The 16740-nt window shown below is 35.5% G+C and overlaps 1 protein-coding gene across 4 annotated transcripts in view; it reads right to left on the reverse strand.

The window, feature by feature from the left end:
- LOC129004761 (uncharacterized) overlaps nt 1-16740 on the reverse strand; it is a 75103-nt gene that overhangs the window by 40391 nt on the left and 17972 nt on the right. For 2 of the 4 annotated variants that reach the window (XM_054433386.1, XM_054433383.1), the window contains exon 1: nt 11877-12008. The exons of the other annotated variants lie outside the window; for them this stretch is intronic. In XM_054433386.1, coding sequence (XP_054289361.1) covers nt 11877-11928 — 52 coding nt within the window. In that variant the 5' untranslated portion in view covers nt 11929-12008. Of the gene's footprint in view, nt 1-11876; nt 12009-16740 lie in introns of those variants that run through there. 4 annotated transcript variants of the gene reach the window in all.

Here is a 16740-nt window from a genome sequence, read left to right on the forward strand (position 1 = left end):
ATTCTAGTACTGTAGTTAGAGTTGTTAAAAAGGTTTGTGTATTCGACCGAAATGTAATGTAGATTAGCGCGAGCGCAATCGGTCGGTGGCTCACATCAACTACCACAATTTTGAAGAAAAACAGGTGACAACTTTAACATGGGGGTAGAATGTCTAGTTGCATTGATAGTCAAATATAAAATATAACTGAACTGAGTGAATACAGAAGGTCACCGGTTCGATCATGAGAAAAGTCAGTAACAAAGCTACACAGATAATCTAAACCATTGAGTCTATACTAACTTATTCTCCATTTCTCCACTCATGTTCAGCATAAAAATGATTTACATTATGTTTGTGTTTTAAGTAGTAAATCTTAAATACAGCAAAGTAAATGAGTGCTAGAATCACCTATAAATTGGTTCAAATTTTTTTTATTTTAAAATTGCTTATTTTTATCATGGAAGACAATAGAAGCAAATGTTTGTACATTCTTGCACGGTCAAACATGTGGAGGCGGACATGCTACGGACCCATTGTTGACCAAAGCAAACCGATTATTGGCGGAAAAGGTGGAAAACCGCGGCAAAACCCTCGGCAAAAACCTCGGCCAACACCTTGACTGGCACATGAGGAACCCGGGACTGGGAAACACGGCATCGGATGCAAAAAAAAACATTATTTGGGGTCAAAGAGCAAGGATCTTTGGTAATAGTTTGCCCTAGGAATCTTCTCGCCTTAATGCCAAACAGAAGAAGGTCCCATAGCCATTACAAATACTGTGCTTGTATTTATTCAGATTATGTTTCAACGTTTACCTTTGTCGCAATATGTGTTTATAAGGTTTGAGTATAATTATACGTAGTCAGAACTCCCATAATTAGTCCTAAGTATTGAAACGTCCCTCTGTAGAAAATGGCGATAGGCCTATTTATATTGACGATAAGCATTATTGAATGTAATCAGCTGTTTCGCCAGTAGTTAAGACAAATCACATTTACAATGCTTATCTTATTTACATGCTTAAACCATTCTTAGACTCAGCGTGGGAATAGGGCAGGAACCTGTTAGCATAGAATAATCATATTCCCTTATGGACTGTTTGACAGATACTTCTTGTAGATTTACCATACTTTTGGATCAACCGAGGACGTTTTTATGAAGTTTTTCTGATCTGAATACGTAGAGTGCGTTGTTATGCCTTCTTTGATTAAGATTTACCTACAGTACTTTAAAACTTTGACAAAATATACCCCACCTATATATAGTTGTTGCATGTTCTCTAATTTTGTATCCAAGGTTTTAAGCAAATGGAAAAATTACATAGATTAAAAGATCAATAATTCAAAATGACGAGTGCGCTGATGTGTGATCTTCCAACAAACATAACCGAACATGAAATATATGCAAAAGCAAGCTTGAAATTTTACACTAGGATGAACAATCTACTTTCAGAATCCAAAGTCAATGCTGTTAGAATGGGATTTGTCAGATTTGTGCATCTACTTCACATTCAGTCATTGCATTGCACAGTTACCATTACACACGGCGGTTTAACAAACTAGTTTTTACGTTTACAGGACCTCGCCTGGAATTAACGAGCCTATTTTGCATTTTTATGTAGCAAATCTGGAGTGTGGCAAAGCATAAGTACGGGAATGAAAAACCTCGAATTAATAAGTAAAAGGATTGATGAATCCGCTTTTGTGGATTGTATTAGTGCTAAACTATCTTTGCTTTAAGCACTGACTTTATATCTACACATAGGCAACTATGGGAAAGCTACTTTTAGAAAATGACCAATGCGTTAAGTAAGTAGTTACATTGTATTGAAATTTATTTTTGATTTTCCTCCTATTACTGTCGCTTCAGTTACATAGACTAGACACTAATTAGTTTGTTTAGGAAAACTGCTTTTATAAATTAACCAAACAAAATTAAATGTTGTGTCGGGGAGCTGATAAGAAAGATAACATGATACTGCTGAGTCAAGGCGAGGTAGTGTCAACCTTGGTTATAGTTCCCAGGCTACTTATGTAACTTTCAGTAGTACATATGAGAAAGCCCACTGTTTAGTGTTGTTTGGTTGGAAAACTGGAGTGCGGCAAAGTTAAATTAGTGCGTAAAAGTAAGTAAATGCAGGAATTAGCTAATTCCGTGCTATAATCAGTCAAGTCCGCTTTGTCAGGTAACTGTAGGGAAAAAAATATATATATATTTGAAATATATAATTGGCAACGTTATTCTGAGGGAGTTCATGCTCATTTGTAAATACAGCAAAATGACGAATGACACCATAACAGCACGCGCCAGGGGACGCTGGTTCACACCTAGCTGGAGGCTAGATTTATCATCTGATTATGCACGGAGCGGGTCTCCATACTTCCGCTCGGGTACACAGACTGATTGTAGCTGGACTATGGACAGCGGTGCAATAAATTATAATTTGCATGAGCGACACGGGTATTCGCCACAGCCTGTTGCAGCAGACCTGGGTGCTCTCGTTTGTAAATGTCAACTGAGGTGGAAGAAATTTCTTTGTATAGTGTATTATCTTCTCCTAGATTGAGGTTGAAAAACGGCGGTTTCCTATTGAGGAAAGTGATGTCGTTTGTTTAAAATCGATGAAAATTTCGATCGGTGTTTTATGATAGTGCTTTAGGTAACTGTCAAGAAAACTGCATTTGTTTTTTTAGATCATCGTCATTATTTTGTCAGGAAGTTTTTATAAAGAATTTTGCCAACCCGTTAAAAACCATATATCTTCAGAAAACAGTAACCACAGAAAACAACAATGAAGCCCGACACAAACATGGATAGACAAAGCATCCCTGTTGCGAAACCGCTCAAAGGTCATTTCGTGATGGTGGATTCTTGAGGTAAAAAGGAGAAATCCCGTGATTGTGACGATTGTGTCACGGTGCGGACACTAACACTAGTCCTAGTGTTGCAGTAACACTTACACTAGTAATTACACTTACAATAGTAGTCCATTACTATAGCTGGACTGGTGCTCCATAAACGGCTATGGTGTCCGTGTTGGATCATCTCAACCATAACAGGATAGACATTCTTGTCTCCGATATTGATCCGATTTGTTTGGTATTTATTACGTTTGAGGGAAACAGGCTTAACCCTTGACCAAGATTCTGTCTCCTGTTGGCCTTTTGTTAGGTGTGATCATTAATTAATAGGCCAATGAGAATTGTCATCTGCGTCCAGAAGAAAATTCACACGAAATGAAACCAGCAACCCTAGAAAAGCTTTATAGTTGGATAGCTGAGTTGTTAGATCATTCGCCCTATGATCCCGAGAAGTAAGTGGCTTTTTTGATAGTTAGAAAAATAAACCCAGCTCCCCTTCATAACTGGGCTTAAATATTTGTCCTACATGGACAAAACTAGCCGTAGTCCTTACAACCTCAGTCAGTAATAAAGCTAAACAGATATTTTAACTCCAATTTGCACTCGCCCTGTATTCATGTTCATCTTAAAATCTATCTATATATTAATAGGCAAGCATCTTTCTTTAAAACCTTTTTTCTCAGCTTGTGTGCATCGTGGGGTAGATCTGCGCATACCGTTAGAAAGAAATTTTCCTGTAGGTGTGCAGAATCCCTTTATAAATTTAAATAGGCTCAAAGATAAGCACAAAAAATTAGTTTAAAAATTTGAAAAAAATAACATGGATCTTATGCGTTGCCATGCTGGTGACGAAATAACAACGAAATATAAACAGAAAATCAAAACAAAATGGAAGAAACTCCAATCACATGTTTTATTTACAGTGTGGGGTGAAAATAGAGAAGTGAGTACATTACATATTTTTGGTCGAGTTTCGACCACTGGACGACCTCTCGTACATTTTAATACTCTACGCACCTTCGTTCTTGGTTTGCGTCACTGTGTAATAAACGAAAAAACGCATGAAATAATAAATGAGGCGTATATCAATGAATACATTGAAATGCAACATGACTTAAAACTCCCATACAGATATTCAGATAAAACTGATTATCTCATGTGCACCAATGCTTATTCGTATCCATGCGTCATATTCACTATTATCGGTAGTCCGCGGTTCTAGTCAAGAGAATTAACAGTGGTCCAAGCTCATGTGGGAGCCTCAGATCTTGAGGTGCAGCAGCGCAGGAGCAGTATCACAGGATCACAGGACACAAGGCCTTTCCTTTCCTGGAGGACGCGTGTCCTGCATGCCGCATCCTCATCAGGACATCTAGACTTCCGTCGGGCGTGTCCTGCCCGCGCGGAGACCGAGGGCTTTACTGGAGCCACAATCCGATCTGGGAAAGTGAAACAATTGATGTAGAGTGCCCGATGCCCTAAAACCTTAGCTGGATAAAGCAACTTAACCTCACTAATAATCACGTTCTTTCGTTTCGCACATTGAGGGGTAAACGAGTTTAGTTTTGTAAGCTTGAAAATATACTAACGTGACGTTCTATTCACTGTCAAATATTTAACATAGAATGACAAATAACACAACAACTACACTGCAAGTAAGGAAAAAAATATGCTTGTCGCTTGTCCAATGTCCACGTGTGTTATTTTGATGAACCAAGCACGTAGCAAATGCTACAAAAGCTTCCCAGAAATCACAGTTGTCATTGTCAGTCATTTAATCTACGAAAATCCATAATTTAAATTTAAATTATTAAAGTAATGTTCAGTTGTCATATAATGCGAGCATTGAAATGGACGTAAACAACAACCTAAGACTTATAGCCTACCTTACTCGTCACTACATTCTAATAGCCTGTATAAATGGTCTGGATTGTCTCGTACATTCTATAAGGCATGTATAATTATGTAAATGGTATTTCTTGTCGCATACACCATTGGAGCCTATACATCGAAGGGGGTCTCACTTCGTATACTACATTCTAATAGCATGTATAAATGGTCTGGATTGTCTCGTACATTCTATAAGGCATGTACAGTATAATTATGCAAATGGTATTTCTGGTCGCATACACCATAGGAGCCTATACATCGAAGGGGGTCTCACTTCGTATACTACATTCTAATAGCATGTATAAATGGTCTGGATTGTCTCGTCCATTCTATAAGGCGTGTATAATTATGTCAATTGTATTTTTTTCGCATACAACATAGAGCCTATACATCGAAGGAGGTCTCACTTCGAATATTACATTCTAGTAGCCTACTGTCTCATTTTGTATACTACATTTTATGAGCCTGTATATTGTCTCACTTCGTATACTACCTACATTCTAGGAGCCTGTATATTGTCTCACATCGTATACTACCTACATTCTAGGAGCCTGTATATTGTCTCATTTCGTATACTACATTTTAGGAGCCTGTATAATTGGCGTTTTGCTTCGTATACTAGGATATTATTTTTAAACACATCCTAGTCAAGGTGACCTTCGGAAGTTAGTCCTATTTTTGCTTTACAAGGGTTTTCTTTCACGATGTAAATATTTGTTGCGATCGGTTCATTAACCGCAATCTTGATTTTGCTAAATACCTCGTTACGTTTGGCGGAGTTCGTATGGAAGCATATGTAGGTCTCGGTCGATGTTGTGTGCATGTATGATGATGTATCGTCAGAAGCACTCAGAAAGTGCGAGTGTTACGGCTCCTTAACCGCATTACCATCTACATTGATTCCCCAATCAGGCTTTCTCGAGTAAAAACTAGGTTAATTGGCCTTTAATAGTCAACATCTATCGATTGTTTATAAACGCTTTCTGATCGCTATCCACATTCAGCGAAAGTAATAACAGACGCCTTTCGCTCTATATGTGGAAATACGCGGCTATTCAGCTCCGGTCACTTTATAATTTTGTGATTAATCAAGAATTAAATTGCAAGAAACTAGATCAGACTGGGTTTATTTAAATTTAATCTAGTGATAATTACAACAGCTTGTTAGTGCGGTACATCGTCAACTATCCGGACTGCTCGGAAACCAATGTCGTCCTAATTAATTCAACATCGGATTAAAATAAGTAAATTTTATGTGAACAAAGTAAATCGGTCCCAGGTCTAGGTCTTACCATGAGACCTAAGGTAATAGCTTATTCTCCGTATGGGAAATTCGCTAAAAGGGAGGAGTAGCCTAAGATCGATTGTTATCAATTATCAATGATTGAGATGGAGACGCCACCTGGGTGCGTACCTTTTATAGAAATAGATTTTGCATAGTACATTCTAATTATCAAACTTTAACTACGGTACTAAAACAATATAAACATTGCAATTAACTGAGCACTTACACATTTATAACTTAACTGTATATTTGTTTACAAACTGCAGTCAAATAGCTGTCTGGATTGCGCGTCTGCATCTGCATTAATTGTGTCCAGATTAGCCAGGGTTTATTACATGAATAAAGTTTTTAAGGAATATAGTTTTATAGGCTAGTTACAATTACAAATAGTAAAACAATTTAGAACCGATGTTTGATTCCTTGTGATCATTTACAACATTTCACGGTTACGGAAGCTAGTAGTAAAACATTATATGAGTTGTTTGGCGAAATAGAAATTTGCATGATGGGTACATGTATGTAACGGGTAATCGCAGTATGTACTATATTGATCTATTGAGAGGTCTTATTGTACATCCTATATTTAAATTCAGTAGGCAAATTTGGCTGGAATTCTCCTGAAAACCCTAATGGTTTTTTTTGTGCACTGTGATGCAAATGTAATTTGTCAGGTTTCTGTGAAAGAAAACGGCTTAAACTGTGGCCTTTCTATTAAGAACAAACTTTTTAACATAGCATCTTTATAGCCTAATGACATATGGCATCTGCCTTCCAGAATCGGCTCTGCTTGAGATCGAATTAGCAACATCAGATTTGAAGGCCAGTGCTATACAACTCGGCCACCCTGACAACTCTTGTCTGAAATATCGAAATCTAAAATAAAATGTTAAGAAATATTAAGAGAATGAATGCGTCTACCGTAACTGCATTAATATTGCGTGTTGCTCTTTAACTTTTAAAACAGTTGCTGACATTTACCACAACTCAACTGGTTTCCCTAGATAATTTTGAATCAAAAATAGTTGTAAAGGAGCAAAACACGCCTCACGCCCTCGTGGCAAAACAGGAAACAAAAAGGAAGAGCTCGGTCCTTGGCGGTTTTGCCGGAACCATAATTTGCCGACGCTCTGTTTTAATTCACTGGGAACTCCGAGTCCTTGCAAGGCCCAAGGTCGACTGATAACTCCCAGCATTGTCTTGTGTGTTATATAATATCAGGAGAACCCGAGTGGAACGTGGTGATAAAAACAACTATAGACCCATCGCTACTGGCGGATTTTTAAAAAGATTTTGCTGTAAATTAAAATGGTTTTGTATTGATGTGTAGCTGAATGGTTCGAGTGCTCGCCTGGCAATGAAAAGGTCACCGGTTCGATCATGAGAAAGACAATATTTTTATGTTTTTTACGCCACGAAATGTAGGTCTATTATATGTTTAATTATGGATCATCAGGCGTTTGATAAATGATCCTAGCAATGGGCTGGTGGTAATACATATAGAAGTTATATAAGACATCTGTTTTAATTATACACTCATCTTTACTGAGTACTACGGTACTAATAAATCATACTATTCATAGTCATATCTAATACATACTAATCATACTAAGTATTGGGTTTCGAAACGCCCATCTGCGTCTGCATCTAAATTGGTAATATTTATAAAGATATACATAATTTTTACTGTAACAAAATATGCAGAGGATGTGCATTATCATTGTTGTAAATAATGGATGATTTTAATCTAAATTCCTTTGTACTTTCATTTCTCAAAAATATCGGTTTGCGATTTTCTTGTACGGACATTGCTGTGCACGTATTATCCACCTGCAAAACTATATTCGATTTCACACAACCTAGGGACGTACAGCTGGGTCCCTGTCATGCGTGTAATTAATATTTCGTCAGCCGGTATTAAATAACACATCAGCGAATTTCGCGGCGAATTAGCCACCAGTGGTTCTGGAACGTGCGCCGCGCTCGTGGCCGTCCGTGCGCGTGCGTGTGCTGAAAGTGGTTGCACTTTCCCGGTATGGAATTTTCAGTTAGATTTTAGAGGATTCATATTTATTACCACTGTTGATAACAATTTGAGAGAGAAGGGATAATTAAGGGACCGATCAACAATATTTGAAAGACTGAAACACCGCTTGGGAGCAAGGCCTCACTAGAAAAAATTCTAGTGGGGCCTTGTAGTGGGGTCTTGTAGTAAGGATAACTATTATAGGTTATTATACTATTATACTATAATAGTAGCCATGTGAACTGTCTCTATGAGTATCAACTGTAACCAATGTGTCTTTTGTAACTAGCCACGTGAAGAGCATCGTTTTCAATATTGTTAGAGAGGATCTCAAGGAAATAAAGCGAAAACACTTCATAATGCATGTCAAATGTTATTTTTAACTCTACATACAATTTATACAGACGAGCAGAACATTTATAAATTGTGATCACTGCTGTTTTATGCTTAAAAGTGCAATAGCGAACACAAGTCTCGGTGAATAGAGTTATAATTGTATAGTAAGAAAGTCGTAAGGACTTGTATTTAAGTGAAGGTGAATTTCCTGTTTAAGCTATTTATCCTTTGGTAATACATACATTTTGTCTACAACACTGGGGAAGCCAGAATCCTCTTTTAAAACATATTACTCGGAGTAAACAAAACAGCGTTCCTTGGAGGGGATTGTCGGATGAAATTATAAAACACTAAATCCCAAAATTAGCTCTTAAACATTCCAAATTATTGTAAATTGAAGGACAAACAAAACTCTTGCAATTGTGACGACAAAGCAAACAATTGCGCTCTTAGATTTGCTCGGCGATTACCACGCTTGGCTTTTGTTAGTCAGGGGGGGAGAGGGGGGGGGTCAAAGTACCCTCTCATTTGTGAGGGAGGTTGTCAGGAGCCACTTCACTCTTAAAACCACCGCAACATTATTCGAGACGCACCTCTTTTTCACCTCACTGGTTCGAATAAACCAATATCCTTTCTGTTTTTTAAACTTTTCCCAAGCTTTCATCTGGTTCCAGTTCAATGGCCAGCGGCCCACACGCACGGTGCACCGCTCTTGCCATTTCATTAGTTTTTGTTAGATATGAGTTTTTATTCATTATGGAGAATCATTTGTTCCATTCTCCATCGATTACTATTTTCAAAAAATGCATCACTGGCTGTCTGATAGAGTGGGGTGTAGATGAATCAGAACTCCTAATCAAAGCAGAGTACAGGCAGACTTGACTCTACTTTATTCTCCCGTAATCTTTACTGAATAACTGAATTACTAACATCGAACATTCTTAACTACATATATTTATATGTATGTGCCCTCCGCCTTGCCTCATTCCTTAAATTGCTCATTCACCAATTTAGAATCAGAATAGTTTTACAATTATATTAAATCATTTGTTTTTAAGATTCTCTGAATATCTATGAATATAAATATTATTTATATTCATATTATTTTCCATTTTATTTATTTTTCCAACAAATACGTCAGTCACTGATAGCGACTGAGCCTACGCACAGGCTTCCAGCCCATGTAGGCTTATTTTCTTATGTTTAACATAGCTTCTCTGAGACCTTACATCCTTTGTTGTTATTATTAAGTTTATTTGTATTTTTATATTTAATTAGGTACCTATTTTTATCTATGCAATAGCAAGTAGGGTGTCTGTCCACTGGAAGTTATGTTATAATTTATATTCTGTATTATTTTTTGGAAATAAAGTATGTTTGATTTGATTTGATTCATTAGTTTTTTGTTTGTAGAAAACTCATTTATATTTGAAAGTTGGTAATGTATTCAAGCAATAATGTATACTACCCGATACAGCCTTCGAGTTGTTGCTCATAAGGTTATTAGTCCCGATTAAAATCTTTTGTTTTCAACTCAAGAAAGAGATTAAGAATAAGTAATAAGCGTGTAGAAAATTAAGTCCAATAAAATAGAATAAGTAATGACATTTTGATGGGAGGAATTAAATGTCTAAATCTACTTGATTCAGAATCGGATAATTAAAATGAACAATCTATACTACTATAAAATTTAGGTGGTGTCTTTCTAGGTGGCTGTCGACTAAAATACTGAACCAATATAGCCAAAAATTAAGCACAAAGATGGTCCACATACCTAGGAACGTCATAGGCCTATACACTTCCTTAAGTTCCCCTCGGGCTTCGCCCCGTGGATGTCCGAAGTTTTGAGGTGAGGTTTTCAAAAGTAAACATTGATTGGTCTCCATGGCAGAGTGAAAAACTCATTATGTTTATCTTTGCTTTGACATTTCAATGTAAACAAGAAACACTGCAAAATGTTCATTTCACAATTTCAGACAGCTGATCCAAAGAAATTAAATAAATTTTACACAAATATGTTGTAGGATTATTTAATCTAAAAGTTTATCATAGATTATTTTATTCTAAATGTCAATGATTATGAAACTGATTTTTATTCCCGTTGCGAAACACAGGTACAGCAGCTAGTCAATTTTAATTGACATGAAATATCAAAATAAAAAGTGTTGGTAGAAGGAAGCCGGTAAAAACACGTGTTATAATATCATTAACTGCGAGCGTCGTATTGAGTGGGCAATAATAACTCTATCAAAAGATCTAACATAATGTGACCAACCGACATTATGTAGGGCCTACAATTAAACAAACAAAATAAGTAGTTTCAATTCTTATCAATAATTAGTAGATGGTGCCAATGTTATGTCTGTGTTAGTGACAGACAATATTGCTATGAATTGGTGGTGCAACAAATTTGTGTATTCTAAACTGTAATATATATTATGTCCTTAAATTAATCATTCTGTTAAAATTATGATGAAGTTTTGCATTTTAACTGGCTGGGTAGCTGAGTGGTTATAGTGCTCGCCTATAAATCAAAAGGTCGCCGATTCGATCCTGAGAAAAATCAGTAACTTTTTGATGGTTCGAAACTGGATCCAACTGTTCCTGATCATTGGGCTTTAAATAAATGATCCTGGCTAATGAAATAACTGATCTTAAGTCAGTAACAAAGCTACACAGATAATCTCTCACCATTCAACACTCATATTTGGGTTAAAGTACGCACCTAGGTGGCGTCCACATCTCAATGTTTGATAATTGATATAATAATTGGTAAGACAACTAAAGGTTATTTATCAATCTGTTGAAATGATTCGTGCTGTTTTTAAAGGTAAATTCTGCATTTAGAAACGATTCCCGACTGTGTTCTTTGAGATTTCCTCTGGACTTGGGTGAATGTATTGATAATGCTATGTCAGTGATTAATGTCTTTCGTCACAACAAGTGAGTAAAATCCGGATTTGATTATATTCTAGACCTTGTATGAGAGAGAAACAGCTCAAAAATATATTTCGTCCTATAAATATTTGCCAAAAATGAAATAAACTGAATCAAAGAACCTAAAACACACGTTCTACTAATTATTATAAATCCCTCCGTCTAAACGGAATTTTCCGCAATTATTGGCAAACATTGTTTGCTCAAAACACTACACAAAACAAAGGAATAAAACTAGTAGCCATAACTACTAGTAGATAGAAATTCCGTATGTGGAGCAGATGTGGTCAATTTTAAAGAGAAGTTATTCATATTTTGCAAACTTTTAGATCTTAAATATGAAACCATGTCATGCAAACATTTATAATAAAGGAATGTATAAATATTTTCACATTTATGTAAACATAAGACTATAAAAAATAAATCAATGTTTTCAGAGCCGTTGTTATTACAACTGTGAAAACATATTATGCAACTGTTAACAATATAAAAAACCCTTCGTTGTTTCACAGTTGTGTACGTAACAAATATGTTATGCATATATTTAAAATTAACTACTCACTCGCAAGTACACGTCGCCATGCTGACAAATATTTAGATATTGAATGCAGCATCAATTACAATGGCCCATGGGGCCTGTCACCACACACATGCACTACTGTACACTGTACACACTACCACTGTACACTGTAGACTGTACTGTACACACACTACACACTAACACAGGTGTACTGACTAACACTGACTAGGCACACTAGTGGGGGAGTAGGGGGGCCGAGGATACAACCTTGACTTTGCTACTACACTCTCACTTAAGGAACATCTTCTTTCGTTATTTGTTCTGTGGTTTCTTTTCTGTAGACTCTAGTTTATTTCAAAGGGGTAATAGTTCGGTTTTGATGTGTAAAGAGGGTTGGTGTGTGTTTGAGGTTTGTGCAAATAGAGAAAGAGTCGATACACTATGTAGTAACAGGACATGAGTTTGAATCACTAACTAAATTCGTAAACATGCAAGGGACGTAAATGACAAACAGTAACGATAAGACAATAAAAAAGTAATATTTAACCTGATTAATGATACGTAAGTCAAAATGATCGTAATCCACCCTAGAGGAGGTAAAGGAATCACAAGATGAAGTTAAGGTAAATTAACCTCTTATTTATATGTTAAGTGACTCAAGACTACACGCAAATGAAAGATACAAAAAGGTTAATAAAATAAAAACACAAACATAAATCTTGAGAATAGATACTAGCCACAGACGGAAATCCACAAATCTTAAATTTAAATTAGCAATTTCAAACTACACTTAAACATTAAAAGTGAAGGTTTGTTCTGAAATAGCGAACTAAAAACAAACAGTGACATCACACCTACATATATGCATTTAAATCACCATGAGGGTATTATGATGATGCGTAATGATGGCATGCAAAAGAAAAATAATAAAAGCACATATTAAATGGCATAACAATATAAATGCTATATGTGTTCATTTTTTGCAAACCATTTAAAAGCTTATTGATAAGTTAAGTTATTGCGACACGGGTCGGATAGGATCATTGTTGTCTGGCGTCCAATGAGAAGCCGGTATTTGGCGCGTCAGCCAATCAGAAGGCAGCTGAACTATTCTTTGATTTCGCTTGTCGTTTCGGGTTCAAAACGTTATCATAAACTTGTGAAATTAAAAACATATTATATTATTTTGAATGCTCAATGAATTATTATTAGTTTAAATCGGCTAAATGAATTCAATCAATGACATTTATACACTTTTATTTGTCTTTAATAATTACATATTTAATCATTAAACTTAAAGCAAACATATTTTTAACACTTATGAACCTTTATTATTTTTTTATTGTTCTCTGCATTTGCTTGTGAAATTTGTTGCATGTATATTTTGAATTGTCCATGTATAAATTGGCAATTTTGCCGTTGAAATAAATGAAATGAAATGAACACTAATCAACAATGATCTCCTTTTGGACCTAAAACAGCTGTGGGTCCTTGACTTGAAAATAATTATGCAAAATTAATAATTAATACGTATTGTTTTTATCATAATTATTGTATATTTGATGTGAGTATAAAACCAAATTATTCTGTAAAGAAATTTTTGTATTGAGAGACGCTAGAAAATAAAGCCATTTTAATTTATCTATAAGTATAAAAGAGGATGTTTGTATGTTTGTTTGTTTGGCAGTGATAAACTTAGACACCGCTGAACCGATTGCCACGAAACTTGGTACATACGTGTAGAATGTCAAGATTTAAAACGAAAAACGTGGAGCGCATGCTGATTTACAATTAACTTCACCTATTGAACTATTATGATCTATTGCATGCACCCCACGTTTTTCGTAGACGCTAGAAAATAAAGCCATTTTAATTTATTATTTATATATTTTTAAATGACATTACCAAATGAAAATAGAAAGGGGTATTTCTCTTTTCCTGATAAGCAAATTATCTATGCTTGAATTTCAAATTTGTTATATCATAGCTTTATTATTTTACTTTAGTTTTTATAGCTCATTTCCTTCGTTCCAAGAATATTGCGATATGAATAAACAAACACACAATCAATTCGCTAAATCGTAGGAGAAAAACAACCATTTATTCGAGTGACAATTCAGGGCCGATGAAAGTGACTTCGCCTGTCGCCTTGGGGCAAACAATTATGATTTTAATTTGTCATGACAAACATTTCAATCTATTGTTATTAATAATATAGACGTGACTATATAGAGTCTTCTCACAATTAACCATATATCTTGAGGATCTTTTTTGAACACCTTGTATAACCAAAAAAGTTGAGTTTTGGCATGGATTATACATATGTATATATAATCGATGGTTTTTAATCGAACACGATATTAATATTTAAGTTTAGAAGAACTTTAATTTTTTTCTAATAATGTTTTGGAATTATTATTTCTGGGGAGCCCTTTTTGAAACACAGGTGAATTAGTAGTAAAACCGGTGGCCATTTTGGAAAACTGAAACTTCTAACACCTGTATTCAGTTCTACTGTCAGGGTAGTTAAAAACTAAAGGCTACCAAAGAAAATTTATATGTAGCTTATTCAAATTCTACTGAAATAGCGGTAGGACCTTTTTTAAACACCTTGTATAACCAAAAAAGTTGAGTTTTGGCATGGATTATACACATGTATATATAATCGATGGTTTTTAATCGAACACGATATTAATATTTAAGTTTAGAAGAACTTTAATTTTATTCTAATAATGTTTTGGAATTATTATTTCTGGGGAGCCCTTTTGAAACACAGGTGAATTAGTAGTAAAACCGGTGGCCATTTTGGAAAACTGAAACTTCTAACACCTGTACTCAGTACTATAATCTTTTGTTGTACATCAACTGCGATTTTCTCCGTTCCCCTCAATTTTCTCTCACGGCCACAACCCTCTAATCTCTAGGGCGGCCAGGTAAGTAGGATCTGATGATATGTGACAAGCTGCACTTCCGCCGGGTACAGCTCCTTAAGGTGTCAGTAGAGCGGAACCAGCAGTGGTTTCCGGTACGTGCGCGCGCATATCGCGGGTAACGGTGACCGGAAGTGATTTAAGTGACGTCACTCGTCACCTGATTAGTAGTCAGCTGACAGAGGCAGTGTGACAAACTAAGATTAAGAATCCAGAGGCGAAGATGACAAAGTATTATTAACCAACACAAGTAGACTTCTCGTCCCATCGTAAATTTTGAAACTCGTTTTTCGGGTCTATGTCCGATGACACTGATCGCTAGTGTCAAAGAAATTGTGTTCCTATTATTTTAGGGTTTCATGATTTGTACTTTACTAGTGTTTGGTTATATTATATAACTAGGTGACAAAATATTTGTTTATGATTTATTTGGTTAAACCTTCCGTCGGGCGCTTTGATTTTCAAACACCAAAGGGCGCTCACGGAAGTTACCTCCAGGAGTAGAAAAACTATACAATAATGAGTAAAAAAAAAACAAAACATTTTGCTAGCAATAAAACTGTAAGAAAAACATTTTTTATGAGTTATTACACTACTGTTTTTTTAAGTTGTATATCAAATAGAAAATGTTATAATAAAAAATCTGTGGCAGGACTAACCTTTAAAATAAGCGGCATGTAGGGACATAAGGCCCTAGAAAGCTCAAATTTAAAAGATATTATTGTTATTAAAAAAATTAAGAATCAAATATCCTTTCAGGCAGCAGCTCTGAAAATTGTAAGTTAATCATTTTTATGTAACTTTAGTAAAAGCAGAATTTACCTAGCCTAAATTATTCATAAATAGTAAACAAACTGTATGCACTCTATCAACAGAATGAAATAGTATATTTCGTACCTAGGGCCGAAAATGAGGTTTTGCCGGCTCGAGATAGTTTTTAAGTTTCGAGACGAAGTCGAGAACTTAAATCGATCGAGAGCTGCAGAACCATTTCGGTCCGTGGTACGAACGCTATTTTTCACCACACTATACCCTATTACCACTATTCACCACTATAATAATACACACTGATAGTCAACACAACTACAACTTTAAGGTTATGCCAAGAAATGATTTGAGGAATCAGCAAAAATAAAAATAAATAGTTGCTAGGCAACGGTGACAATAACACAATTCTATTGCAATGCTATGAATTTTGATTGTGTATTTAAAATGCATTCATGGTTTAAGTAAGTAAGCGGACAGCTGATTTTGCGGCCCCGGACTGTAAAAACCTGCTCGGTCCCCAAATTACGATGACAGCTGGCATGGCCAGCAAAACGTAACTTTCAGCCACCAATTAACGTATGTAATACAACCAAAAACATCATAGTGTGGTGAAAATTAAAATTAAAATGATAATACATTTGTATTACATGTATGTACATGAGAAAAAGCAGACGGTTTTCAATCTCAGTGCATTTTAAATGGAAGATATTTGTAGTATTTTCTATTATTTTTTTGTGAAGATTTGGAGTTTATCTGCTATTTTTCCCGTTACCCTGGGACCAAGACCTTTAATTTGAGCCCTCTCCCTCTAATATTAATTTGCAAGCTGTCAAACTCTCACAATTTCGATTTTAACACCCCGCTTACAGAATCAATCTTATGAAGCTTATTCCATCATCTTAACTAAAACCAGATAACAGAGATTATTTATATTATATTTATTGACGTAATCCTTTAGTACTAAATGGATAACATGGGACAAAAACAAAACTAAAATCGTACATTAAAAGTGTGTCAATCAGCAAGGTAAAAATCATAAAAGATGAACCAACCGTGATAGTAATAGACAAGTTTCTTTCCATAAATCTTTATTTAACTTAAATAGAATGAAGAAGAAAACTAAACGGCCAGTAAACAAAACAACAAGATCTTAACCAAACAAAGAGATAGACAATGTCATGAACAGAGAGTTATCAATAGTATGTAGA

This window comes from Macrosteles quadrilineatus, unplaced genomic scaffold (genome assembly GCF_028750875.1).
Source record: "Macrosteles quadrilineatus isolate MER2022 unplaced genomic scaffold, UCM_ALF_1.0 Scaffold_11__1_contigs__length_5352618, whole genome shotgun sequence".
In the NCBI taxonomy this organism is placed as follows: domain Eukaryota; kingdom Metazoa; phylum Arthropoda; class Insecta; order Hemiptera; family Cicadellidae; genus Macrosteles; species Macrosteles quadrilineatus.